The 27,009-nt window shown below is 45.1% G+C and overlaps 2 protein-coding genes across 3 annotated transcripts; one reads left to right on the forward strand and one right to left on the reverse strand.

Annotated features, from left to right (window-relative positions):
* Positions 1–71: 71 nt before the first annotated feature.
* On the forward strand, positions 72–8,822 carry LOC101918673 (glutamine amidotransferase-like class 1 domain-containing protein 3, mitochondrial). 2 transcript variants are annotated; one of them, XM_027781024.2, is made up of 6 exons: positions 72–127; positions 1,417–1,428; positions 2,041–2,164; positions 4,926–5,097; positions 7,010–7,214; positions 8,528–8,822. In XM_027781024.2, exons 1-6 carry the CDS (start codon positions 72–74, stop codon positions 8,718–8,720), a joined length of 762 nt encoding a protein of 253 aa, XP_027636825.1. In that variant the 3' UTR covers positions 8,721–8,822. The 2 variants fall into 2 exon arrangements, with proteins under 2 accessions (XP_027636825.1, XP_055657167.1); XM_055801192.1 differs by lacking the exons at positions 72–127; positions 1,417–1,428; positions 2,041–2,164 and adding an exon at positions 3,430–3,608.
* A 1,168-nt stretch (positions 8,823–9,990) lies between these two features.
* ACOD1 (aconitate decarboxylase 1) lies at positions 9,991–17,713 on the reverse strand. The gene is made up of 5 exons (XM_005233455.4): positions 17,291–17,713; positions 15,512–15,673; positions 14,341–14,430; positions 12,283–12,488; positions 9,991–11,456 (listed from the first exon to the last, which is right to left on the reverse strand). The coding sequence occupies exons 1-5, from the start codon at positions 17,300–17,302 to the stop codon at positions 10,502–10,504; spliced, it is 1,425 nt and encodes a 474-aa protein (XP_005233512.2). The 5' UTR covers positions 17,303–17,713; the 3' UTR covers positions 9,991–10,501.
* Between the last annotated feature and the right edge of the window lie 9,296 nt (positions 17,714–27,009).

Genomic DNA, 27,009 nt, shown 5'->3' on the forward strand with positions numbered 1-27,009 from the left:
GAAGTTCATCATGAGTTTTGTGCTAGGAGGGACTCTCTGCTATCTGCTGCAGGGTAGAGATCAGTAAATTTATGAGTCAACCAGATGCAGTCTGTGAAATACAAAGAACTATTCAAGTCAAATTTAAGCCAATATGAGAATATGTTGTTAGGCAACTAAGGCCCTTCAGAGCAGGATTTCCACTAGAGAAAATACCTTTCTCAAATCCTGAGCCACAGGAAAAGGCTTGGGGTCCAGGACAGAGCTGTAATTCAACCCTTTGAAACCTGAAGGGAACAGTACATGCTTTCTCCCCTTCAGGGTGTGTAGCTGGTTGCTCAAAGTCTGACAAGAACTGTTGTGTGGACAGCCAGAAATTGCTTCTGCTCTGCTGAGACACCTCAGCAGGGTCTCCCTACTCCTTTCATGGGGAGCTGCTTTTAAGCTAAGGTTCTTGCCTCCCACCTGAGCTATGCTGCAGCCACGCCTGGGCCCAGACATGTACCCCCATGGGTGCAGACCCTGACTCATGCATCTGACATCCCAGCTTGGCCTTGGATCTGCCTCATCACTATGGACTTGCCTAGTGATTGGACTCTTGGTGGAACTTCATTGCCATCACCAGAGCTGCCCTGCTCACCTTGCTCAGGGAGGGTGGGACTGAGCCTCCACTTGTCCTTTTATCATGCTAGGCTCCCCATGGAGAGCAGCCAGCCCTCACCATGCCCTGGCACCCTAACTCTGATGCTGCCACATTGCATAGCAGTGGATCCTCTTCCCCACTCCCCAGATGTTTATCTGAAGTCAGGCAGCAACTTTTGTCATTTATGCTATCTCTGGGGGTGTCAGGGAGCAGCAGGAGTAGGGCTGCTTTGCAAGAGAGGACAACCCAGGAGCAGAGGCGACCATGGTGCAGGCAAGGGCAGTGACATCAATGACCACACTGCAGTCCTGCAGTTTCTCAATGGGAACAGGTATGTAGTAGTGGCTGGATCCAGCAACAGCCCCAGAAACAGCAAGGTAGAATCAAGCCCAGGGCTACCTATGATGTGTCCAAGTTCCATCCAGGAGGCAGAATACTACCTGTAGCACAGTTTCACGGTCTGTGCAGGAAGACCTGTGTGTCAGGACGACAAGAAACAGGACTGGACATGCACATCTACAGCATATCTCGTACCATCTCCAGACATCCAGGCCTAAGTTTACATGCAGCCCATGGGTTTGTGGCCAGAGGGTGTGCGGGTGGAGGCCACAGCTGAGGCTAGCCTGCGTAATCATAGGGCTACTAGTGCACTCTGGGCCTTCACAGCAGCTTCTTCTCCCATCAGGGTTTGTACTCTCACCTTGCAAAGATCTGGTTTCAGAGGTGTACTGCTTGTGAAATGCTCCTGTTGCTACTTGCTTTTGTGGGCCCAGGCCAGAGAAGAGTCATCACAGGGCTACTTCAGGGTGATGCAGAGCCAGGGCAAGGATGTGCCATGACCTGGGATGAAAATATGGACCTAAGGCAGATACAGAGGGCCATGATAAGATCACAAAGCCAGGAGATGGCATAAGCAAGCTGGAGCTAGACCATGGAACAGAGCCAGGTCAGTTATGGAGGTGTCACAGAGATGTGACATGGGGGAACCTGAAGTGGGATGGGAATTGGAATCCCAATCAAGTCCAAGGTCCATCCAGGAAAAAGGGCTACCTGTAATGTGAGTCTGAGGTCCACCCAAGGGACAGGACCAGAAGCAAGGCTAGAGATGAGGTTACTGACAATTCAGATCCACCCAGGAACAGTACTAGCCAGTAAGTCAGGACAGAAAGAAGCGGGGAATTCCAGCTCTGAAGGTGCTCAGTTCCCTAGCTCTAACATTAACCCTGGCTCTAACACACAGGAGAGTCTGGGACTCTGCTCGTATCTCCAAACATGCACTGAAATGAAGCTCCTTCCAGACAGCAGCATCCTCCTAGCATTCAAGCTTGAGGAGGACTCTAGTGGGATTCTAGCTCTGGAGACTCTCAGGTCCCTGATCCCCAACCCAGCCTTCCCACTCTCCTACATCTGCGCCTAAGGAGTCCCATGCCAGTAAGAATGCTGAACTGCCACTCCACCCTCACCAAACATATTTTGTATTTCTCTGGGTTGAGATGGCTCCACTGGAATTTCCCTGGGGTCCTACTCAATCTGGAGAGTAAGGTGAAGATTTGGTGCTGTACAGAGCTCTAACTCAAGCATTTTGAGCACTTGTGGGCATTCTGAACTGCAGCTGCACTGCAGTCCAGCTCTTAATCCTGAGAGACAGAGTGCGAGCTGTGGTGGAGTCCGAGCTGTAGCCCTACATTCATTTGGAGCAAAGATTGCCCAGCAGACAGCAGTCTGCCTTTAAGCAGGGAGTTTCCCTATCTTGGCCCTTTCCTGTCCAAGAGTCTCCCTATCCATTATCCCACACAGCCTCCTGACCTCTCAGTATATAGCTGAATGCATTTTGCTACAGAGACTTTGCTTTCATATGCCATTTTTGCGCTTCCCAGCTGATGCACTGTTGGGTCCCCTGCAGAACCCTCATGCTCCAGATTTTTTGAAGACACTCTCATTTTTCTACAAAATCTAGCTTTTCAGCCCTCTGGTCCCGTAAAAGTGTATGTTTTCATTATTAAGCCCAAGTTTCTTCTTGTAAGAGAAGCAGCCCACGAAAAATGAAGGACCGAGAGCTGAGAGATCTTGCTAAAATTGACTAGAACTGGTCTCTGGCGTGGCATGTGTGTGTAAGAAGGGGACTACAGGTGAATGCTGCCTTGGGCCAAGGAAACTCTTGATTTCCTAGGCCAATGCCTTGATGACTAAGCTGGGAGCAGGTGAAAAGGCAGGCTGGTTTTCCAAAGAAACTGGTTTTCCTGGTAAAACGAAGCTGCTCCCCACAACGCAGTATGAGGTTAAGGGAGCCAAAAGATGTGTGTGGGTCTGTCGAGTAAGGTTATCATGGAAACAAACAGCATCAGGGCCCATCAGTACCGCTGGCCTCTACCCACACTCCACTTCACTTGGCTTTCAAAGTATATTCATTACACCATTATAGTCCTATGTGTAAAACAAAGAACCAGCTGCAGGGGTACACCACTGAGCCTCTGCAAGGCCCTGCTGGTGGCACAGCAGCCCTCAGACAAGCTGCAGGAACGCGATGGGTAGATAACAGCACTTCGAGGGCCGGGCGAGAAACGAGACCAAAAAGACTCCTGAGCCTGCATCGTTTAAAACTAAAGGCAGGTCTCATGCTTTTTCCCCCCAGATTTCTGCGACGTTTAAAACTCATTCCCACCCACATTTTGTAAGCAGGAGGGAGAGCACCTCGTGAAAAACTGCCCGCGGACGGTGCGGCTGCGGCCCCGCCAGCCCGGGGGCAGGCCGCGGAGCCCGGGCCAGGGCCCAGCGGCGCAGGCGCAGCCGCAGCAGGAGGAAGGAGGAGGAGGGAGGGTGCTGCGGTGCCCGGTTCGGTGGCGTGAGCAGGCTGCGGCCGGGCCCGGCAGCGGCCGCCATGGGCAAGCGGGTGGCCGTGGTTCTGGCCGGCTGCGGCGTCTTCGATGGCAGCGAGATTCACGAGGCCGCGGCGGCGCTGGTGCACCTCAGCCGCGGCGGCGCGGAGGTAGGGGGCGGCCAGGCGGGGCCCGGCTCCCGGCCCCCCCGCGGCGGCTGTGCGGAGCCGGGTGCGACAGGCTCCCCGGCGGGCGGCCGGGTTCGTCTCCCCATCTCTTTGCGTCCCTCCCCGCCGAGGCCCTGTGCCGAAGCCCGGCGCTGGCCACGGTTTGTGGGATCCGAGCTCCTCCCGCTTCTCACCACTGCACGCCACTAAGTCTGTTCAGCCATACTCTCCCTCCTTATCTTACCCCCTCCCTTTTCTGTATTTATACCCCTCCCCGAGACGTGAGCGTCCCCGGGCAGGGGCGGCGGGCGGCAGCCGGCCGTGCGGAGCGGCAGGAGGCCCAGCCCGCTGCCCGCCCCCGCCCCAGGCTGCGCCGAGCCGGGGATGGGGCCCGGTTAACGTGCCGGCTCTGCTGTCCAGCCGGTTCTGCGGAAGGCCGGCGCTCGCCCTCGCTCGGGTTCACCTGCTTGTTTTGTGCCAGCTGTTTCTGGGCTTTTTCGGTAACGGGGAGTCCCTGGGAAGCCCGGACCAGGGTGTGGGGTGTGCCTGGGTCGTGCCCGTGGCTGCGGGTGTCTGGGTGTAGCGGCACAGGGGTGTCTGACGGTAACAACGGCACCTCCACATTTAGCACGAAACTGCCCTCTCTAAAGAGAACTAAAGTGGCGAGCGCTGAGAAGCCTGCCAGGCAAACTTTAAAACAGATACGTGAAGACAGCCTTTGCGGTACAGCTTTCACAGAGCTTGCTTGACATTTTAATGCAGCTTTCCCCTATTGTGCCTAATCAAAATATGTTATTCCGTGTTTTGCTCTTCCTTCCTGCTACCAGTGTCTTAGGAAAGCGAGTAGCTCTAATGTCTGCACTGGAAATGGCTGTAAGGTTTGCATCTGTATCTTTTAAACTTTTTTTGTAAAACTTTTTTAGCACTCTGGTCCCATAATAGTTAAGAGTAGCCTTTCTTCAGACTCAGCTGTGTGTCCAGTCAGGCTGCTGGTACAAATTACGGTGCTCTGTTTGTCCTTGGGGTTACCTGCAGAGGGAATGCAGGCCATAGCAAAATCGGTAAGCTTAATGCTGGCCAAGAATGCAGTTCTGTCTAAAGGCTGTAGGAATAGGATGGGGAGGATGACTAGATTTACCTGTCCTAATATGCCACCTGTCACTTCAGATATTTAATGTGATAGATCCATCCTGTGGAATCCACTTCTCTTGGATAAGAGACTTCAGGAACAAAACCTGATTTCATTAAATGATCTTTCTTGTGACCAGGCTGCATGAGTTCTGTTTAAACTCACAAAATTGCTTCGTCTCTGTGTTCTAGGTGAAGATATTTGCCCCCAATATTGAGCAAAAGGATGTAGTCAATCACCTGAAAGGAAGTCCAACAGAAGAGAAGAGAAATGTGTTAGTTGAAAGTGCGAGATTGGCAAGAGGAAATATTCAGGATTTGGCTGAACTGAAAGCTAGTGAATTTGATGCAGTCATTTTCCCTGGTAGGTGCTTTTAAAAGAAAATTGTGGGTTTTTTTTCAATTGCAAATAACTGGTTTGCTTCTGCTATTTTTTTATTTTTAAATCGATTTGGAGAATAAATTACATCTTGAATTTGAGATGTATGTGGGTGTTTTGTTTTACTTTCTTTTGAGGATGAGAAGATGTTTTAGGAAGCTCTTATGGGCTGGCAGGTCATCTCAGTTTATTTATTAATTTATAGTTTATTAATTTAAAATGCCAGAGCGTTCTTGTGTTGTCAAATTATACATCACACTATTCCTTCTTTCTAAGGATTGTGAAAACTTCAGTGCCTCTTTGTGGACAAGAACACTGACCAGAGTACAAAAGTAGGGCCCAAACCTGATATGACATGGCAGTGTCTTAGTTTTAGGGCCTCTGAAATTGTTGGCAGTATAGCAGGTTGCCAAATAGATTATATTCGCTGTCAGATGTGAGTACGTTTTGTTTTAATTATGTATCTGGTTTGCTGCTGATTAAGTTATACTAAACATGTTTATGGATAATTTTTTATTTATAGACCACAAAATTGCCTTTCAGACAGAGGTAATTGTAATCACTTTAGAAATGAAGAAGCCAAAGCGTTACGAGGCAACTGTGACGCTGAAGATCAGTTTCCAGAGTATTCATAGTACTGCTGAAGACGGCCTTCACGGCTGTGCCCGCTGTTAATTTTGTTACGCTGTCTTTTGTTGTAAGGCCAGCAGAGGGTGGCTGTATAACGTGGAGAAACACTTCCAGCACTAAAACGCGTGGCTGACATCAGAGCTGATCAGGGAGTAGAGCCTAGCAAATATTTTCCACGTTAATTTCATGCTGTTATAACCCAGGCTCAGGGGGGTTGCTGTAATAACTGTTAGAGGGAAATGAAACCTATTAAGTTTGAAAATTAAAATCTTACCTCAGAGATTCCAGATAACACTTGAAAGTGAGCAAAGAGTGAAAGGAAAAATATTAAAAATGCAAAGCTTCTTGATGTTGTTCATTGAAGTACTTGTGGAAATTTCTGTTTGTTTATTGTAGAAAAGTTGATGTTGTGCACATTCCGTAAGGAATCAAGTATAATGGATGGTTACACTAATAACCTTCTTAATTTGACTATTTTGATGGTTATAAATCCAGCAAATGCAGGTGCTGTAAAATATAATATGCTTGTACATTTAAATGAAGATTAAATGCAAGTAAAGGATTGTTATAACTAATTTCTAGGAAGACAAATCCAGCATTATTTTTAATAGGAAATTATGTTACCATTCACGAGTGGTATGTCTCAGAATATCGCATGTTATCATTGCCTTTTTATGTAATATCCATTTTGTTCTTATTGTGTTAAACTTTTGGGGCTTTTTTTTTAAGTCCATAAATCATTTGAGGGGAGGAAAAAAACTCTATTAATTGCTGAAGTATAGAACTAAAACTTGAGAATGAATTACTGTAGAGGGTCAAATCACTGTTTGCATTAGCCTCATGAATTACGCTCTTATACTTTTTGTTATCACTTTTAGTTATCATTGGTCTTTCTTCTTACCTCTCTCTTGCTTATTGAGGGGTGCATATCAGATGGTGCAGCTTTTCCAGTGACTAGCAAATGGATGTGAGGTTTTCTATTTGTCTGTTTGTTGGTTATTGAAGCAAGATTAAGCTTTCTGGCCTGTGTAGCGTACGTGGTATAGAAAGTGTGCAGTTGAACTTTTAACGTCGTAAACTCATCATGTTTCACGTGCTGAAAACCGTCAGTATAGCAACTTAACATTCCTACGTCTGCCAAGATTATGTTGTAAAAAAATGAGAACTTGTGTCTGATATTGAATGTGATGCGTTTTAGTGATGTCTTACATTTGAGCTTTTGGGGTTGTTCTGTTTTTGGTATGGGTTTTTGGTTTTTTTTTTTTAGGTGGTTTTGGTGTAGCAAAGAACCTGTGTTCCTGGGCTACAGATGGCAAGAACTGTACTGTCAATGAACATGTAAACTCCACACTCCAAGCTTTCCACAGTGCTAAAAAGCCCATTGGTTTGTGCTGTATATCACCAGTTCTGGCAGCTAAAGTCTTTCCTGGTTGTGAAGTTACAGTCGGCCAAGATAAAAATGTAGATGGAAGGTAAGAAGAAAATGGATGAAGATAATTTATATGGGAATTAGGATTAGGAAATGGCCAGTCTTCTGTGCAAAAGTCTGAGGTCTCTGGTGCCAGTAAACCTTGGGTAACTTATTAGTGACATTTTTCACTTACGTCAAGTTTTCACTTGCATAATAGTGGTAGGCACAGAGCTCTTAGGGCAGGCAGACAGAATCCATGAGGTCAGGTGACTTATGTGCTAGTACACAGGAACAGTTTATCCCTAAATTCAGAAATATATTGGCCTGTGATATGTTGTATAATACCAACAGACACAGACACAGTACAACTAATAGTCTGAAAATTTTAGATAGCCTTATCTCTTGCCTAAGCCATTGCTCTGAGCCACCAAAGGTGACATGGGTTCCTGCACTGGCTTTATTGTACAGTGTGTGTGCTAATGAGTCACTGGATGTGGCATCTGTCAGCCCTAAAAGTGACAGAACAAAGTGACTTTTACAGAATCACTGCTGTGCAAATGCACCGGTGACCAAGGATATAAAGTTATTTTTTCACATTACATTCATGGTAATTAAGTGATAGATTTTAGCTTACACTAAGTGAGATACAGAATTTGCTTACCCAGTGCCTTTGAAGGCCATGGTTCATATTACAAACGTGCAAATGAAGAACAGGCATCTGTCCGGCTGGCATTCAAAAATTTGTGGTAATTTGAGTGGTTGTTTAGCTTGCATCTGTGGGCTTTTGTCAGCTCAGGGTGTTTTAATGAAGTTTTTCTGGTGGTAGTGGTTTGGGGCCAGTTTAGGGGAGGCAGGTGAGAAAAAGGCCTGGCAGAAGTCAGTGCTGCTTCAAGGATTGTACACTCCTGGTAACTCCTGAGTGGAATTTCATAGCAACAGCAGTAGTGAGGGATCGCATTTGTTCCTCCCTTATCCTCAGGAAAAAAAAAAAAAAAAAATCTCTGCAGAATCCCAGTGGAATTCTGGTGTTGGAAAAGGTCTAACATTTCTGCAAGTTCAGCTGACATATCTCAGACTTCTGAGGATCAGCTATGGCTGCACTTGGTATCATCTTGTAAACTTACTGAAAGGTTAAAACCAGAAATGTACTTTCTGAATTACCGTGGCTTTGCATTTCAGACCTTGTTTTCAAAGAGATCAGATCACTTGTGTCCGTAGGGGATGGGAGAACCTGACAGTGGCAGTCTGACTCCTTTGTCACCTTCAACTAAAGAGTCACTTAAATATTACTATAGTTCTCTCATTCAAGTTATGTTGGCAGAACTTTATGACTGTATCATCTCTTTATGTTAATTACAGTCTTTTTATTTACAGATTTCCTGATGCTGAAACGGCATCTGCTATAGCAGAGCTTGGATGTAAGCACATTTGCAAAAATGTAAATGAATCCCATGTGGATAAAGCCAATAAAATAGTTACTACCTGTGCTTTCATGTGCAAGGCTCCTCTGCATGAAATCTTTGATGGAATTGGAACAATGGTGCAAGAAGTCCTGAAACTTGCCTGACTGGAAGAGTACAGACTTCTATGAGGAAATCAAATTAACTAAGCGTAAGCTTTTAGCTTCCTTTGATTGTATTAATAAAATAATGCAACTGCTAAAATTCACGGTTCTTGGTGTGGTTTTCTGGTTTTGTTTTTTTTTTTAATCTGTAGTACTTCAAATGGTTATTGCTAAGTTTATCCTATTTATTTCTCTTTTAAAATAGAAAGCATGTGTTGAAGGTTGCTGTGGTGGGCGTGTTCTGCTTTTTTTTTCTCATGAATCTGAATATATTCAGTCTTGATAAAATAGTGCAGCAACGCTCCTTGTCCAATGGGGTTTTATCACATCACTAATGGTTATCAGTAATTCACATTTGGTGTTACCTACCCAGCTATAATTACAGATGAGATAGCTGTAAATGAGTCTGTATACCTTCAGTATAGGTAATTAAATTCTACTTTCTAATCAGAAGGGAAAAAGAAAAGAATGTGGTTATTAGTTGGTTTGTTGTTTGTTTTTTTTTTTTCCTTCCCTTGCAAATCTTTAAGCAAGTGTAACTAATGGACTTCTGAAATTTTTGCAGAGCCCTCTAGGTAAACCAACTTTTTGTAAACCAAGAGTCAGAGGCTTAAGCACAAATGGATACCTTGTATGTGGAAAATACACAGGTTTGCTCTAATAAATAATGTGAGTTTTTAGTAAAATGAATTATCTTTATTTTGTGATCTTTTGCGTATGTAATTTGGTGCCCTAAGGGAGGTATGTTTTATGTATGTTAGAACACGTGCTGTGATCTTCCAAATGTAAACAAAGGTTGTCAGCCTTTCTTAGAAGCGCAGTCTGGCACAGCTTTGTACTCCTGAAGGAACTAAAACTTCCCAGAATTCATTATCAAGGTACGTTGATTGTCACTTTGGACACTTAATTGTCTCCCCGTAAGAAGCATTCTGATGCTCACAGGTCTCTGTCACTCATCACGAGTGTACTGTAGCTCATGCTTTGCAGTGCCTGAAGTAATAATCTGAACGTGTCATTGCTCGTTAGTGCTAATCATGTCTTGCTGAGCGAGTGCCTTGTAACTGGAGCAGGAATACAGCAGGAACAAACCTGTACCACAGAGCAGTGAAAAGATGGAACTGTGACATAACTGCTTTTATGATGGGGAGTGTTGAGTTTTCCCTCTTGCTCAGCAGCTGGCATGATCAGGAAGGGCGCTAACCTTTACCTCATCAATGCCAGACCAATCCTTACAGCAAAATCTGACATGTTACAGAATATCAAGTGCTACGGCTCTGTGTGGCACATTTATTTTAGCACGCATTTATTTTAGCACAAACTTCAAAGCTCAGACGTAGCGGGTGTCATCTTCAAGGAGGCTTCAGAGCTAAATCTACAGAGGTAAATATATAAAAACTTATATTTGCTGGCCTTCTCACAGTGATGGAGACAGCATTTCCATACTCCTCCAGAATTTGGATTTTCTTTGTGGAGTTAATTAGTGGAAGCAGGACATACAGATATTTTTGGCAGAAGAGCAGGGAAATTTTTGTGTTGTGTGGAAGCAGTGCTCTGTTTCTAGAGGTATAAAGATAATCCAAGTCGTCTGTGCCAGTATGGATCTTCTGTTCAGCCTGTGCTGTGCACATAATTGCTAAGGTATTTACTTAGTCAAAACCCACAATACTGGACTGAACATGGCTCTTGTGTTACAGTAGTCCAATTAAAAGTGCTTGAGTCGCTAAGTAAGAGTTTGTCCTGAGTTTGGTGTCTGCTTTGTGAACAGCATCCAGCTGTCGGAACATTCAAAGGAAGCACAGCTTCTGCGAAGGCTCTCTAGCTGACTGTCCTGATAAAAATCTACTTAATACAGAACAGTCCTCTACTTTCTCCAGATTGTACACAGTCTCTATAATGCCTTCTGTGGCTTCTGCAGGCAGGACAGTGGAGGCATTGGATTGAAACTTTTTCTCCAAGTCCTCCTTTTTCAGAGGTTTCCTCCAGTGTCCGTAGAATGTATTGCAGCGGTCACTGATCTTGGTGTTGTCCCGAAGCGTGACACTCACTTCGCAGTAAAGACTCTCAAAGCTAGGTGTGTTATCAGAAGGGTGCTCCAGCTGTGTTTTGCAGAGGAGCTCCTGCAAGGCTGGCCGGTGAATGTTCTCACTGGTGAAGGACTGGACCGACATGGTGCCATCTAGCAAAGCAGAGCATGCAACAAACTGGAAGGAGTGTCGAGCTTCATGCTCTGAAGTAGGGCTGGGTCTGTTCACATATTTGACTTCTGGGACTTTGAGAGTGACTTTCTCTATTTTATCAAGGGGGAGCAAGTTGTCACTGCTCTCCACAAGCTTCCTCCTAACAGAAGATGCTGCATCAGCCACCCAGTGCGTTCCAAGATGAGCAGGAAAGCGTTTGATGGCCACATCTTGCTGGCCCAACAGCCAGGGATAGGACTGCAAGGTTGGCAGAGTCTGTGGGTTGTAATCTGTATAAAAGGCCCCTATCCCTGACTCCATGTCCAAGATCTGTTTGTTTCCTTGAAGGCCCTGTGATGCCAAGCAAGCTGCTTCCAGTCCATGCTTGGCAGCATTGCCAACATGGAGGGGCTTCGTTTGGGTTGCTGCATTAGCCAGTGGGGCACCTGCATAGGAGGCAGCAATAGCCAAGGCGTTTTTACATTTCAGCTGGTCAAGAGCTAGCAATTTGGCACAAGCTGCTGCACTCCCCATTGTACCAACCACAGTCGGTGGGTGGAACCTGAGGAAACAAAATATCTTCCTTACCATATTTCAAAAGTCATCTGAATTCAGTATATACACAAGCTCACATTTCCTTCCACTGCTGTGGAAGACAGATTGGATCATAAAGAAACATACATCCCGAATTCATGTGTGGTCCTAACACAAAAAGATGTTGCTTTTCCCCAGGAGCAAGTTAAACTGCAATAGCGCTGCTTACCATAGTTCCTCCGCAGAAAGCAACTGAAATGTTAGAACTGCTCATAGTTCAAGGCATACTGAACAGAATAGTGGCAAAACCACCACAGTTCATAGTCGTCTGTAAATTATCTGTAAATAATCTACAGCCATCTATAAATTACACGTTAGGGGAGGCAAGTTTTCTAATTCTGAACTAGTTTTGCAAAACTGGTAGAAGGAATGCACAGAAAATAGCAAGAAGACATCTAGCCAATCCCACACTTCAAGGCTTTCCCCTAAGCACACCCCATCTTCTTGGGCTCTGCTCTGGGCCCAGCACCAGTGACGCCTGTCTGCCGAGAGCAAGCCAGTTTGCAAGTGACACATGATTGTATCTGCTGTTAAACGTTGCCCTTTTGCTGCTGTTTTTAGTAAATAGGAAGGTAATCACCTCCTTCTTGTAAAATGATCAATGCTTTCACAAATTTATTAGCTAAGCCTTAAGCAGTCATGTAAATCTATATTTAAGATGAACCTAATTTTGCAGACAACAGAAAATATGATTAACTGTGCCATTTATATTTTAACTGGCACTTAATTAAGTGTACTAACACCAAGAAAAAAACCCTTCCACTCGGCTTTCTACTTGAAGCATTTCTATGTACCTTTTTGGAATATTCCTGGCTTCATTGGAGAAGTGCAGCAGCCTGCCTTGCACTTCGATTCCCACGTTGAAAGCTAAGAGCAGATCAAGACCTGAGATTTTTTTCTTCGGAGGGAAGGCCTCGGCGAGTGCAATCACGGCAGGGAGCACAGCCCCAGATGGGTGTGTGGCTGGGTGCCACGTGTCATCAAAATCCATTGAGTGTACCTAATGGAAAGAGAAGCCTTGACTTGTCATCAGAAATAAACTCTGACATGGCAAGATTGGCTCAGCCAAATGAAACTCCTGTAACTGGTATGAAAAAGGACTGAAGAACTAGATATTCCTTAGAAAACAAAACTTCAAAAGTTTTTCTTTTTAAGACCTTTACTGCTAACATGGCTCCGTGAGATGCAGCGATGGAATACAAATCTTGCCTCAAAGGAGTATCATTCTATTTCAAGTGAATTTTCACTTCACCCACAACAGTATATGTTTACTATGTGTAACATAATGAAATCACTTCCCCAGCACTGCAACTGATGCTGCTGTTTGGGCTCCCACCATTAAAACTGTAGCAGTCGAATCCCTACTGCTAACTGAAAGCTGTATCATCAGAACTTCTCTAGTGCAACCATCCACTGGCAGTAGGCACCAGCCTGCCAATGTACACAAGGCTTTATCCTGAATTTTCAGCACATTGGAACAAGACCTATCATATGAGGAACTAGAGTCCCTGGGGTTGCTGGGAATAGGAGAAAACTACATTCTTAAAACTGGGACAAGCTGATTAGCCCTTGAGAGTATCCAGAGAGATGCTGCCTCCTTCCCGTGCCCAGAGCCCAGGTGCTCAGGCAGATTTTGGGCATTCCCTGCATGGCATAGAGCTGCTGTTTTGATAGAAGACTGCTCCCAGCAGTCCAGTGAGTGTCTGCAATGTACTGCTGGTCACACTGTGCCAATACCACCCTCCCCCCTGCCAAGTTTCGAGAACCCCCAAGAACTTGAGAACATCAGGGACAGACAGCATTTTTAATAATACAATAAAGCTTCAAAAGCTGAACTTTCATGCCTGTTCACCCATGTCTTACTTCAGAGCAAACTGGGAAGGTGGTCAGGCTCCCCAGTCCCTGCCTTGAAAAACTTTGATGCCAGCTGGGAAGCTGTTCTGCACTGCAGGATGATGAAAGTTGTGCCCAATACTGGGTAAGCTGCATTCCTGGTGTCATCAATAAGTGCTTAGAATTGATGTGTGACTGAGACATAAACTGAGATGATCATATACATGCTAACAGCCAGATTTGAATATTACATGGACTGCTAGGAGCTGAGAGGTACCAGATCTCATTTCCAAGGTAATTTTCTCTACATTGGAAATGAGGTGTCAAATTGGACCTCTGATCCTGTTGTCACACTAATTTAGATAGGCTTAATATTAGCATTTCCTTGGTTGGTCACCTTCCCTAGTTTTGCATAATTGCCAAATTTGTCTACCCCACCTCTTGTGCATCTTTCAATTTCAAATGGTTTCAGCTTTAATCTGAATTTAGACAAATGCCTGGGGAGTCAGCTATTGCTTTAATGACAAAGTATGTGTCCAAAATATATAATTGGCTTTTGAAAACTGTGTAACTGAAGATTAAATTGCCTTCTGATATTGTATGTGTGTATGTATATATATGTGCGTCTGTCTATATCTGTGTTTTTCTGTAACTATACTTCGCCAGCTGGCATGAAATTTGGATCCCAGTGAAATCAGTGAGAGCAAGAGTACCTCTTTGTAATGCAGCTGTAGCAAAGTTGTAACAAGCTGTAGAGTTCTGACCTTTGAAAACAGCCCCATGTCCCACATTTAAGGTAAGGGATGCTGTTGAGTTGGATCAGATATATATCATACCTTGAGCTTGGCCTCATTGGGAGAAAGTTGAAACACATTAAGAGAACAGTCTAGGAAAATTTTGTAGCAGGCTTCAGGCAGAAGAATAAAGCAAACTAAGATTTTAGGAGCATTCTGTTCTCTCTAGAGCAAGAATGGCATCAGTTAGTGTGATTTAAGAGCAAATGAAAGAGCATCCCTTACAGCCACTCCATTCACAAAGGCTGCATACAGAGGAGGCAGTCGGAAATCCAAGTGGCCCCAGATGGTACTGGATATATCTGAGCTGTAGATCTGAAACAAATTGACATCAATTAATTCAAAGTCCTGAACCCAAGAATAAATGTGCGCTGTATACCTGATGTAACTCAGATCAGACCATACCCTCTTGGGACCCAAATGTTACATTGTTCTTTCAGAAAGTATGAAAAGAAATTTGGTTTCCTGTTGGCTTATGTCCCTTTCTGCCCAAACAGACCTCAGGGGACAGACCAACACCATCCATCTGGCCATTCAATACCTTCACACAGCCTCTGGCCTTCTCACCACCCATCAGCAGTTCCCTCAGAACTGTCATCACCTTCTTGGGGAAGATCTCCAGTTAATGGTTCTGCTTTTCTACATTTTACTAAGACCATGATTAAATGATACATGGCCTCCTAGAACTGGTATCTCCACGCTCTAAAGGGTGCTGTTCCTTTCCTTTTGCTGAGCAGATCTTCTAGCCAATGGAGGGATCTTTAAGGAATTAAATAAAAGGGCATAAACTACCAGGGTTTGGGAAGGGGGGAATCTCTGTGCAGAGTCTTACTAGTGCACAGAGCTCTGGAGCCTGAGTGCAACTGGGCAGATCTGACCGATAAAACAGTGGGATGAACTCTTCATTGATGCACTGTGTTGGGAAGGCTTCTTCTCAGGGTCAAGTACTTCTCTAACTTAAAGAGAGCAAGAGTGGAGGGGAAATATGATCAATGTACATCAGAAAACAATTATGTTTTATGGATTGGAAGTAACCCGCTACTAACTCTCCATCCTTTTAACAGTTCCTTAATTTTGAAAGTCTGGTGATATGGGATGTTTACTATGTGGATGTTTTTAATAAAATCTTATAGGTGAAAGAAAAGAAAGCATCCTTAATTAACTGTGTTTGCAGTGGGGGATCTTAGCATCCAGTCTCTTACACAGACTTCTGCCCATCCAGAGTGAAAAGTAACTCGAGCAATGAAGTTTCCCTGTCTCCAGTGGGAATAACACTGTCTCTCTCTTCCCATCTCCAAAAGAATTTCACCATGACAAAGTTTCCCCTTATAACCTAAGTTTTCCCTTGCTTTTCTGAAAGCTAAACCTTAGGGTAAGCTATGATTGTCACACTTACCTTGCTGTACTGTGTCACTTTGTGGCAGACCTCAGTGCTGGTACCCAGAAGCCCCACTCCAAGAGTATCCAGAATCATTCGCTTACTTCTCTGAATGACTTGGTCTGTCAAGTGGTTTGCATTCAAACCATAAATGACATTAGCAAAATTTCCCGTAATTGTCTGGGAGGGGGAAAAAAAACCAACAAAAGAGGAAGTAGATATTTCTCTTCATGTAAAGAAAACTCTTTTTTTCCCTTTTTTTTTTTTTTTCTTTTTCTTTCACTTTTGGGCTACTGCTTAGCATGCTGGCCATTTCTGTTGCCCTGCCCCTGCTTACATGAATTGCATCAGCAAAACTAAGTTTTACATTCTTCCTCTTTTTATTCCCAGAAATATCACAGTTATTTATATTTTATTTATACTTTCATCAGTGTCCTTGTCTGTTCTGTATTTCTGCTGCTTCATCCCTGACTTGAGTCCTTGAGGGTAAGCACTGCAGGTGATGTAACACCACAAGATATCTGTAACTGTATTTATAGCTATATCTCTACACACACACGCACACACATATATAAAAAAAAGAGAAGCAAAAAAATCTAGCTTTCCATGGCACCTATTTATTGCTGTTGAAATCAGTGGGAAAGTGTAATTTCAATCCAGTGCAGCCACTACCACACAAGGAGGCAAGATTTAATTTCCCTGAGTAGCAGACTTACTACCCCAAATCTTGCTGAGCTTGGCAGCTCTACCTTGCACCCCTTGCTCCTATCTCCCAGCTCCCATAGAATTCATGCTCAGCTGGAGTTTGAGCTTTTCTCCAAGACGAGCTCTCACCTCTTTGAAAAGCAGTGGCTCCTTGTTCCTGGCTCCCACTGATCTGGGAATTATATTTCTAATTTTTTATTTTTGCTTTCCTGTTGAGCATTGACCCATTAGATTTAGATTTAGATTAGTTATTAGGAAGAAATCCTTCACTGTGAGGGTGGTGAAGCACTGGCACAGGCTGCCCAAAGAAGCTGTGGATGCTCCATCCCTGGCAGTGCTCAAGGCCAGGCTGGATGGGACTTTGAGCAACCTGGTCTGGTGGAAGGTGTCCCTGCCCGTGGCAGTGTATTGGAACTAGGTGATCTTTAAGGTCCTTTCCAACCCAAACCATTCTATGCTATGATTATTCAGATTCAGTCTGCTTCTTGGCTGCAGTTGTTAGCTGCTGTTAATATCTCTATTAGAAACTAATCTAGACCTTCCCTTCTCTGACCGTTAGAAACTTCCCCCTATAAAGTATATATTATTTTCAACCAGTCTATACACACACTTGCTTTTTTTTTTTTATACTGGCATTACTGAACATAGCTCTGAACGTCCCCCTCTCTTTGGAAATTCTCTCCTTCCATTTCCCCTTGTCCTTCCCCTTCCTCTACTCCCCTGCACATATCCACACAGAGTGATGATATTTACGCTTGGCCTTAATTTTGCTAAGTTAAACAAGCTGTGCTGCTCTCTCCTCCTTTATTATACAGGTTCACCCCCACTATGCCAGTAGCTTTTCATTGTGTTTTTCACATTGGATTACTCTTTTCTAACAATGGTGACCAGAATTGTACCCTTTATTTCAGAGAAGTTTCTCACTCAGCTTTGTACTAAAGCATTAGGACTATCTTGAGGAACACAAGTTGTTTAAAGCAGGTGAACCACACATCCCATGGTGTGATGTACACCTGCTGAAACATACAGAGTGATGATACAAAAGCTTAAGCAGAAAAGTGCATCTTACAGTGCAAAGAAACAAGACAGTACCTTTGCCCACATCTTGGAGGGATGGCTCGAGGTCCCAAGAGAGATGCAGCAGGCAAGTGACAGCCAGTGAGCAGGGGAAATCGCTCTTTATTTATGTGCATATGTCTGGGGCGGGGGAAGAAATATTAGGCCTTTTTTCTTGCTCAACATCTTACCCATTTCCTCCTCAGCCTGGAAATGTTCCTTTTTCTTCACTTTCAATTTTCCTCTGACTAACTGTACTACAAACTGCTGGGACACATGTGATAGGATTCCGTCAGTCAGGTTCACATGTCATGTAAATGGATATATGTGATATTTTATTACCAGATAGAAGCTGATCTATTAATTTAAGTGTCTCACATTTGGTAGCATGGAGAGAAGAGGTGATCAGGTGTGTCAGGCTGACCTTGGGGAATGGCAGTAGTCCCTGGATAACTCCACTGGCTGGAAGAGCTGTCAACCCAGTACAGGATGGCAAAGGCTGTTTTAACTTAAACAACCTCTTGTTTTGGTTTGGGTTTTTTTTCTTCTTTCACTGTATGTGTCCTCTATAATACATACAATTCAGACATAGGAAATGTGAATTTCAGACCATAAGTTGCATTAAGGCAGCTCTTGGCATTTAGTAGTGTTTTAACAGTGTGAATCACTATGTGAGGCCATGATTTCTACTAGCAGGTTTTCTGCATCTCAGGCAAGGATGCCTCCTCTGAGGAAGGGGGCACTGGTCCCACCACCAGTTTAGGGATTTTGCTTCTGTGGGAATCCCAGACTACTACAAGATAGTGAGGAAGACATCCCTGCCCATCCCATCAGGAAGGGAGCAGACCCCAGAGAAGCATGAGTAGAGACCACTGAACAATTTTGAAGTGAAAAAGTAATGTATATCTGAAGTTTGGGAACCTCCTGGATTAGGGAACAAAGTATCATCTTAGAATTGCAGTCTTGCACTTTGATGCTTAAAAGTTCTGCCTAAAACTTACTTTAGGAACACCAGCCCTTTATTCAGCCTATGCTCAAATAATTTCGTAAATCCTTGTCTAAGTCCTGAGTGCTTCCATGCAGACACCAGCACGGGTCTATAGATGAAGTTAAACGTTGATTTCAGTGGCTCTAACTACTACTGAAAGGTCCTGTTTCAGGCTGCATCCTCTCCCCTCCCCTGTCCCTGGACACATAGTCTTCCTCCTCCTCCTCCTCCTCCTTGCACCAGCGCTGATGCTGAACAGATCCCTTTCTGAGCTGATCCAGCCTGTCTCCAGAGCCAGCTTAGGGATTCTCAGCCATCAGGCAAAACTGAGTTCCACTGCCTCAGAAATGCAAAATTAAATCTAGCAGCACAAGCAGAGGGAGACAGAAGTAGCACCAGCAGTATTCTGGGAAATTTTGAGAGGGCACGAACAGGTAAAAAGACATGAGAGGGGATCAGCTGTTCCCCAGCAATCTCTAACCCAGATGTTTACCTATTTTGCCTGTGCCTTGAGTCAGCTCTGCTTATGGACATCATCTTCGGGTGCCTAACTTGATGCTAGAAAATTGCACTGGGTAACAGAGTGCCTGAAATGATAGAAGCGGTGATGTGCCTGTTCATGGATGTAGCCAGAGAGCCTGAGGCCCAGGACTCCTCAAACCAGTCCTACAACACATACATACTTTTGTACAGGCTAACCTGTATTATATCCAGGCTCCATTTAAAACCTTGTCTTGACTTCCTCTTGAATATGAGCAGCTGTTCAGCATGGCTATAAACCTCTTCCCACACCCATTTCTCTATGAGTATACTACATCTTCCTCACTCCTGCATCTACAGTAAGCAACCCAGCAGCATCTCCTGCTTCCCAGGTCAGATGTGCGCTTTAGGCAAATCCTGACCCCATGGGGAACCGAACCAGAATGTCTCTCAATGCTTCTTCCTCGCTCCCTCATTTCCACACTAAGGAAAACCTCAGAGACAGCCTGGATGTACTAAAGAATTACCTCTCGTGCTGATAAAATCCAGCCCAGCTAATGAGATTGCTCACGTTGACAAGGTCGGCAATGGTTAGAAAGGTTAATAGAAGTTAATGCTATTAAACTGAAAAAGGGAAAGATTTTGTTAACTTTCACTTATTCACTTCTTGCAGCTCCTTCTTCCCTCCAGAAAAATGGAAGTAAATTTCTAAACCACTGAACTACAGAATCGCAGAGTGGCTGAACTTGGAAGGGATTTCCATAGATCATCTGGTCCAACCCACCTGCTCTAGCAGGACCACCCAGAGCAGGTTGCCCAGCACTGTGTCCAGTTGGGTTTTGAATATCTTAGAGGATGGAGACTCCACAGCCTCTCTGGGCAACTTGTGATAGTGTCTGACCACCAAAAAATTACATACTAAATAAAAGATATTCAAATCCTAAAGTCAGTCCTCTTTCAGTCATGTTTTTCCTTTACCTTTGGGATACCATTTATAGTCCCATTCTGCTTCTCCTTTCTTCCTTCTCCTCAGGTGAGACTGAAGTGAAATTTGAACATCTCCTTGACCCCTCTGTGCTTCTGGATGGCACAAAGGAAACACAGCAGCCCCACAGCCAGTTAAGGGGAATTTTCCTAACGTAAGAAGCAATATGGGACCCTTCTCATTTCCCCTGAGAAATCCAATGGATGGAACAGTGAATACAACTGAACAGCTGAAAAGTGTGGGGAAAGTACGCAGTAACTCAACTCCTGATAAACCTATTTTATTACTCTAATGACTGCTTTAATACAAGTGGCATTGTACTGGAAAGTCCACAATCACAATGCGACAAAAATGGCCCACAACCCTTTTTATCTCTAGAAGGCATAGCATAATGTCAGTTTGTAGGACTGCATCCTCACCCTGCATCATGACTCAAAACAAGGTCTATACAACAGATTACAGCTTACAATGTCTTATTTACCCCCAAACACCTTGCAACACCTACTACAGGAAAGAAATGCGGAGGTCCAGCTGCCTTTAACCCCATGCCAAAGACTCCAACGCGAATTCAGATGGGAGCCAGAACTTGTGTTGTGCCTTGCAATGTGATGTGCGGTCACACGCTGCTAGCTGATGAAAGGTATGCAGTCACTTCCTTCGGCAGCCGGGATTGTGGGATGGATTGCCCCATGCGTTGCAATGGTAACATCAGTGCTATTTAAGGACTGAACTGAGATATTATGAGAATGTGATGTTTTAAAAGAAGAATGGGGTGTAACTGTAAATGCACAAAATTAAATTGCTTGGGGGACCAATTTCCAAAATGTGGTCTGCAGACCTCAGAGTCAGGTATACACTGTAGACTGGGAGGGAAGAGGAAGCAGTATGATTATCACTGCAGGAGGAAGAGACATCTATACAAAGTCCTGTACCTCCACAGGAGAATTCATAGGGGTCTAAACAGCAGCAGGTTGAAAATCAGCGACTAAGAGTTTGGTACAGGCTGTCCACCCTGACAAAGAGAATCTGCTTTCCTCTTCTTTGACACAATACACATGGTTCAGCAATTTGGGCAGACAAGTTGTTAACTAGCGAGCATGATGGAAAGACAAAATGTGTTCATCCAAATGCCATTTGCAACGTCATGCACAGCTATGGTAATGAGCTGTGTTGATTACAGAATAAGGCTTTAGAAAACCAGTGCCCCACAGAGTCTATTTTCTCCTGCTGACATCACATTTTTAAGCTGCTTTTTTCTTTTTTTTGCCTCCAGTTATTTTAGGCTAAACTCTGCGCACACCTGCAAGCTGTATGTTTGCAATTGAAAGCAGTTTTTGCCTTAGCCTTACGCTCCTTTTGTTCTAAAGAAATACAAAAAATTGCAACAAACCACAGTCTTTTAAGATGTAACTTCCTTCAGGGGCTGTGCTAAGATGAGAAAACAGGATTGTAGTGTGTCGACCCTGGCTGGTGGCCAGGTGCCCACCAAAGCCACTCCATCACTCCCCTCCTCAGCCAGGCAGGGGAGAGAAACTGTAACCGAAGGTTCATGGGTTGAGATAACGGCAGGGAGATCACTCACCAATTACCATCACGGGCAAAACAGACTCAACTTGGGGAAATTATTTTAATTAATTACCAATCAAATCAGAGTAGGATAATGAGAAATAAACCCAAATCTTAAAACGCCTTCTGCCCACTTCTCCCTTCTTCACAGGCTTAACTTTACTCCCAGTTATATCTGCCTCCTCCCCCTGAGCACTGTGGGGTGTTGGTTTAACCTTGGCCGGTGACTAAGCCCCATGCAGCCGCTCACTCCCCGCCCCCCCCCCAGTGGGATGGGGGACAGGACTGGAAGAGTAAAAGCGAGAAAACTCTGGGCTGAGATAAAGACGGTTCAATAGGTAAAGCAAAAGCCACACACACAAGCAAAGCAAATCAAGGAATTGATTCACCATTTCCCGTGGGCAGGCAGGTGTTCAGCCATCCCCAGGAGAGCAGGGCTCCATCATGCCTAATGGTTACTTGGGAAGACAAACATCATAATACCAAATGTCCCCACCTTCCTTCTGCCCCCAGGTTATACACTCAGCATGACATCATATGGTATGGAATGTCCCTTTGGCTAGTTGGGGTCAGCTGTCCTGGCTGTGTCCCCTCCCAATGTCCCGTGCCCCTCCAGCCCTCTGGCTGGCAGGGCTCGAGAAACCAAAAAGTCCTTGATGTAGCATAAACATCACCCAGCAACAACCAAACCCATCCGTGTGCTGTCAGCATTGCTCTCACACCCAATCCAAACCACAGCCCCGCACCAGCTACTGAGAAGAAAATTGACTCTATCCCAGCTGAAACCAGCAGCACAGGGGGACAGGGACCAGGGGCTGCGGTCAGTCCCTCACACGCTGACTCTGCCGCTCCCCCCCCTCAGCAGGAGGCTCCTCACACTCTGCTCCGGCTCCAGCCTGGGGTCCCCCCCCGGCAGACAGCCCTCCATGAACTTCTCCCACACGAGCCCTTCCCACGGGCTGCAGTCCTTCCCACCCTGCCCCAGCGTGGGTCCCTTCCCCGGGGTGCAGCCCTTCAGGCACAGGCTGCTCCAGCGTGGGTCCCCCGCGGGGTCACAAGCCCGGCCAGCAAACCTGCTCCAGCCTGGGCTCCTCTCTCCAGGGAGCCACGGGTCCTGCCAGGAGCCTGCTCCAGCGCGGGCTGCCCACTGGTCACAGCCCCCTTTGGGCGCATCCACCTGCTGCGGTGTGGGGTCCTCCATGGGCTGCAGGTGGGGATCTGCTCTGCCACTGACCTCCATGGGCTGCAGGTGGGGATCTGCTCCGCCACTGACCTCCACGGGCTGCAGGTGGGGATCTGCTCCACCACTGACCTCCATGGGCTGCAGGTGGGGATCTGCTCCACCACTGACCTCCATGGGCTGCAGGTGGGGATCTGCTCCACCACTGATCTCCGTGGGCTGCAGGTGGGGATCTGCTCCACCACTGACCTCCACGGGCTGCAGGTGGGGATCTGCTCCGCCACTGACCTCCACGGGCTGCAGGTGGGGATCTGCTCCGCCACTGACCTCCACGGGCTGCAGGTGGGGGTCTGCTCCACCACTGACCTCCACGGGCTGCAGGTGGGGGTCTGCTCCACCACTGACCTCCGTGGGCTGCAGGTGGGGATCTGCTCCACCACTGACCTCCACGGGCTGCAGGTGGGGGTCTGCTCCACCACTGACCTCCATGGGCTGCAGGGCACAGCCTGGCTCACCGCGGGCTTCACCACGGGCTGCAGGGGAATCTCTGCTCCAGAACCTGGAGCGTCTTCTGCCCCTCCTTCACTGACCCTGGCGTCTGCAGGGCTGTGCCTCTCACATAGTCTCACACCTTTCTCCAGCTGCAATTTTTTGTGCAGATTCTTTTCTCCCTGTCTTAAATATGTTATCCCAGAGGTTCTACCACTGTTACTTAAGGGCTCAGCCTTGGACAACAGTGGGTCTGTCTTGGAGCTGGCTGACTTTGGCTCTGTTGGACATGGGGGAAGCTTCTAGCAGCTTCTCACAGAAGCCACCCCTGCAGTCCTGCCCTGCTGCCAGAACCTTGCCACACAAACCCAGTACAGAGAAGCAGGTGCCAATGCGCTCTGTTTATAGAGCCTCTGCTATTGTTGAGGGTCTCAAAAACACTACACAAGTGCAGAACCTGCTCCTTTCCCCTCTACTGGGATATTTCAACTACAATAAAGAGGTGAGAATTTCAGCGAATAGTCTGGAATAAGTGGCTTGATCTGAATCCTTTTAACAGCCCTATGGCCATATATCTTGAGATGCTGTAAGTCTGCACCACTATCATTATTGTCTCATGTGCCTCTTGTCCCGCAGGCCTACCTTCCCATGTTGACCCCATCAGCAGTTACTGAGCCAGCCAGCAATAATACACAGCAAATGTAACAGGCAATAAATACACCATGAAACATGTAATTCTGGAAATTTCTAGCCTATAGTAGTTCTCTTATTCACTTACTTGCACAACTAGTGGCAACAGTGGCTCAAGCTCTGAGCTTGAGTTACAACACCCTTGTTTCCTTTTTTCAAACTTCTCCTAGCAAATCTTGGAAGTGCCAGACCGTATTCTGGTAAAGGTTGCTATGAGTCAACACACCAAGTCTACATTACACTGACCTTCTTACCTTCCTTAATTAGTGATGCTATCCCTAAAGGCAAGTCCTTGCAGTTCATTTAAGCTTGTAATAGACATTGATTTGCTTAAATGAGCTGTAAGAGGGTGATACCAGGCATAACTGAGATAATCATGTGGGATCTCATCCAGGACAGATCAATCATTTCAGTATAGGCATACCGGAACCGGGCTCAAGCTGCTTGACTAGTAGCAAAGGCATGTTTGAAGCCAAGCAGTGTGTCAACATCGTTTGTAGAGTAGTGTGAAGCGGCCTGAACTATAACATGAGAAGACACCATAGGTCCATGAAATTCCTGTTGACCTAGCGCAAATTTTAGGGCTCACCCATACTGTAGCCTTTACCCATAACGCTGGTACCAGCATTCAGATGCTGGCAGTGCAAAGAGCTACACGGTACTTGGCTACCTTGGATTCACAGCTCAGGAGGAGGAGGTGTAGGAGAAGGTGACACAGACAGACCCAGGCCCTTGTGAACTGCTTCTGCACCCTGGGGTAACACCACTTGTCCCTGGGATGCCTCACAGCCATGTTCCCAAAGTTTTTCTTCACTCCACTGTAGCTTCCCACCCTATTTTCTAAAGAAATTAGGTTACCTGGTCTAAGAGCAGGTGAATACAGGGTTTTGGTATAGCATGACCTCCCGTATGAAAAAAAGGAGCAGGTGTAGGAGATCACGTAGGGTCTCTGTACGTACATAGACTCTGCCATAACTTCTCCTTGCTGATGGTTTTGGCAGCCTGGGGCAGCCTGTAGCACACATTGCTCTCTTAATCAAAAAGCAGTCATGATGTCTATATTAAGTGGCCAAAATCCAGCCAGATGTCATCACAGGACTTGTGCCATTTGGGGAGATGATAACACTTGGCTAGCATAAATTCAGTGTTTGATTAAAGGAAACCAAATTAGTGTGAGCTCATGTGAGTGATGTAGCAAATTTAATTAAATTACCAGCAGAACTCCAGTGGCTCAAGTGAGGCATTAGTCACCGTGCTGGGCTGCTGCATTGCACATAGAAAGGTACCCAGCAAAGAGGCCCAGATGTCAGGCTGTAACAAGCTCCAGCAAGCCTGTGGTGGCAGTCCAGTGGGGCGATACAGTATCAAGATCTAGTATACAACAAGCTTCAACATTAATTAAGGGATAAAAGAGCCTCTCGGCATCTAAACTATTTCTTAGGATTTCTGAACCCCTAGGAAATTTTTCCAGATGCCATTACAAGCTTTTGTATACACTGAGAGGGCTAAAATAACACCTAAAGCATATACAGCAAAACCAGAATGAATAATAAAACATTCTCCTTCAAACAGAAACAGGCTTTGGGAAAAAAATTCACCTGATTTTGTGGGAGACCATCATTTACCTGTCAGCAGCTGCAGAGGCACTTGAGACAGTTACTAGGAAATGCTGGGTGAGCTGGCAGAATTTTTCCTCCAGGTTTCACTGCAGATACTCGCTCTCTTCCTTTCAGCTTAGTCCCTCCCAAATATAGCCCCCCTCCCCAGAATGATTCAAGCAAAAAGCCATGTTGCAAAAGCCAAAGAGTACTTGTTGCTAAGAGTGCTCAGTCTGCAAGCTTGTGCCAGGGGTTTATCCCCTCTGCCCCTTAATCATTACACTGCAACATCTGCTCATACAATGTGCTGTCATTGAGGTCCCCAAAGGCAGCTTGGGTATCCTTACTATCTTTCTGTATGTCGCTGCCCTTTAGCATCACTTTTGGGGCACTCCTGTAAGTGGAGAAAGACTTTTTTTCCTCCTCTGTGATTGTATAGCTAGATCATGTATTTTCCACCCTGATATATTTCAAATGTGCCAAGAAATATTGCAAAACAGCCTAAAATTACACTTTAAATGCAGCAGTCTCTGATTTATGGTGTAATTATAAAACATGCCATGGTAGTTATTAGTCGTGAGATTGATTATTATACGTTTCAGACCGTAAAACATGCTGGGGAATTTCTAGCTGTGATTGTATATTCACCTCTAAAGAGAAAATGGGCGTAATTACACCAACATTTATAAAAGGGAGAAATAACAGCAAAAATGGAAGAAAGGTTAAATTTGAAGACAAGAGCTGTGAATACATAAAACATTTATATTATTACACTTTTCTAATTGAACATTTAAGCAGAAGCTAATGATTTGATTTAAATTGGTCCTTTTTTACATAAGTAGCATTTGAATGATTTTGGTTTTTAGAATTTATGATGACACTATTTTTTCCCTAACATTGCTCATCTTCAGCATAGCAGATTAAGACAGATGCTGGAAGCATTAAAAATCAAGGAAAGTAACTACTTTCACAAAATGAAAGGGATTATTCTGTAACCTTTGATCATCTGTGTTGACTTGTCAGCATCAGCAGGTTTTAAAATTATTAATCTAAAAATGCTATCTACTATCAGATGTAGTGGACTGTTTCATTTACCTTTTTCCCTCCCTGCAAAGTTTGGAAGATGTCTCTCCTTATATGGCCTTGGATGTTGCAGGAGCTATAGAGTTAGTTGTAAGGAAAATAATATCTTGTTTGAGTCATGGCATTTTTTATTTTAAAAAACCCCTTCAGGTTATGTTCAGTGAGAATGAATAATGTTAGTGGCACCACCAACTCACAGAGCTTATCCTGCTACCTTTGGTAACTGTTCTGCATGGCATAATGCCAGCACTATGACTTTGGTTTTAATATAATAAGCAAATGAACCAATCTTATTCCTCCTTTCCACAATTAGGAGACTTTTCCATTTCTGCAATCTGGTTATTTCCATTCTTTATCAAATTGGGCAGTTTTAAAGTCCATGCTTTCTTTTGGGATTTTTTTCCCCTTTTTAATTTCCTTAATTTTGTATAGTACTTTATTAAACTGGGAGGGTGGAGTCAGAAGGGAGAGGAGGTGTATTCCAACCCACCCACCCCCCACCCCCCTCCCAAATAATTCACGAAGTCGCAAATGAAGGAATATTGAAATGTTGTGGCACATCCTAAAACGCCAGCACATTTGCAGCAGGGCATAAATCATACCATTCATCCAGCGACGCGCAGGGCAGGGCCAGTGCAATGCTGTTTCATTGCAGAAGAAAAGCAGACAGCTGCCTTGGGCAGCAACTTTTAGGAG

This window comes from Falco peregrinus, chromosome 4 (genome assembly GCF_023634155.1).
Source record: "Falco peregrinus isolate bFalPer1 chromosome 4, bFalPer1.pri, whole genome shotgun sequence".
Classification (NCBI taxonomy): domain Eukaryota; kingdom Metazoa; phylum Chordata; class Aves; order Falconiformes; family Falconidae; genus Falco; species Falco peregrinus.

What these genes read in the sequence shown, in the direction of transcription:
- ACOD1 (XM_005233455.4), bottom strand. An exon ending in CCTTTGTGAATGGAGTGGCT is followed by an intron (nt 12,489 to 14,340) that starts GTAAGGGATGCT and finishes TCTTTCCATTAG; the next exon opens with GTACACTCAATGGATTTTGA. An exon ending in GCCAGGAATATTCCAAAAAG is followed by an intron (nt 11,457 to 12,282) that starts GTACATAGAAAT and finishes TTGTTTCCTCAG; the next exon opens with GTTCCACCCACCGACTGTGG.
- LOC101918673 (XM_027781024.2), top strand. Translation starts at nt 72, where the DNA reads ATGAGTCAACCAGATGCAGTCTGTGAAATACAAAGAACTATTCAAGTC. An exon ending in TGATGCAGTCATTTTCCCTG is followed by an intron (nt 5,098 to 7,009) that starts GTAGGTGCTTTT and finishes TTTTTTTTTTAG; the next exon opens with GTGGTTTTGGTGTAGCAAAG. An exon ending in GATAAAAATGTAGATGGAAG is followed by an intron (nt 7,215 to 8,527) that starts GTAAGAAGAAAA and finishes TTTTATTTACAG; the next exon opens with ATTTCCTGATGCTGAAACGG.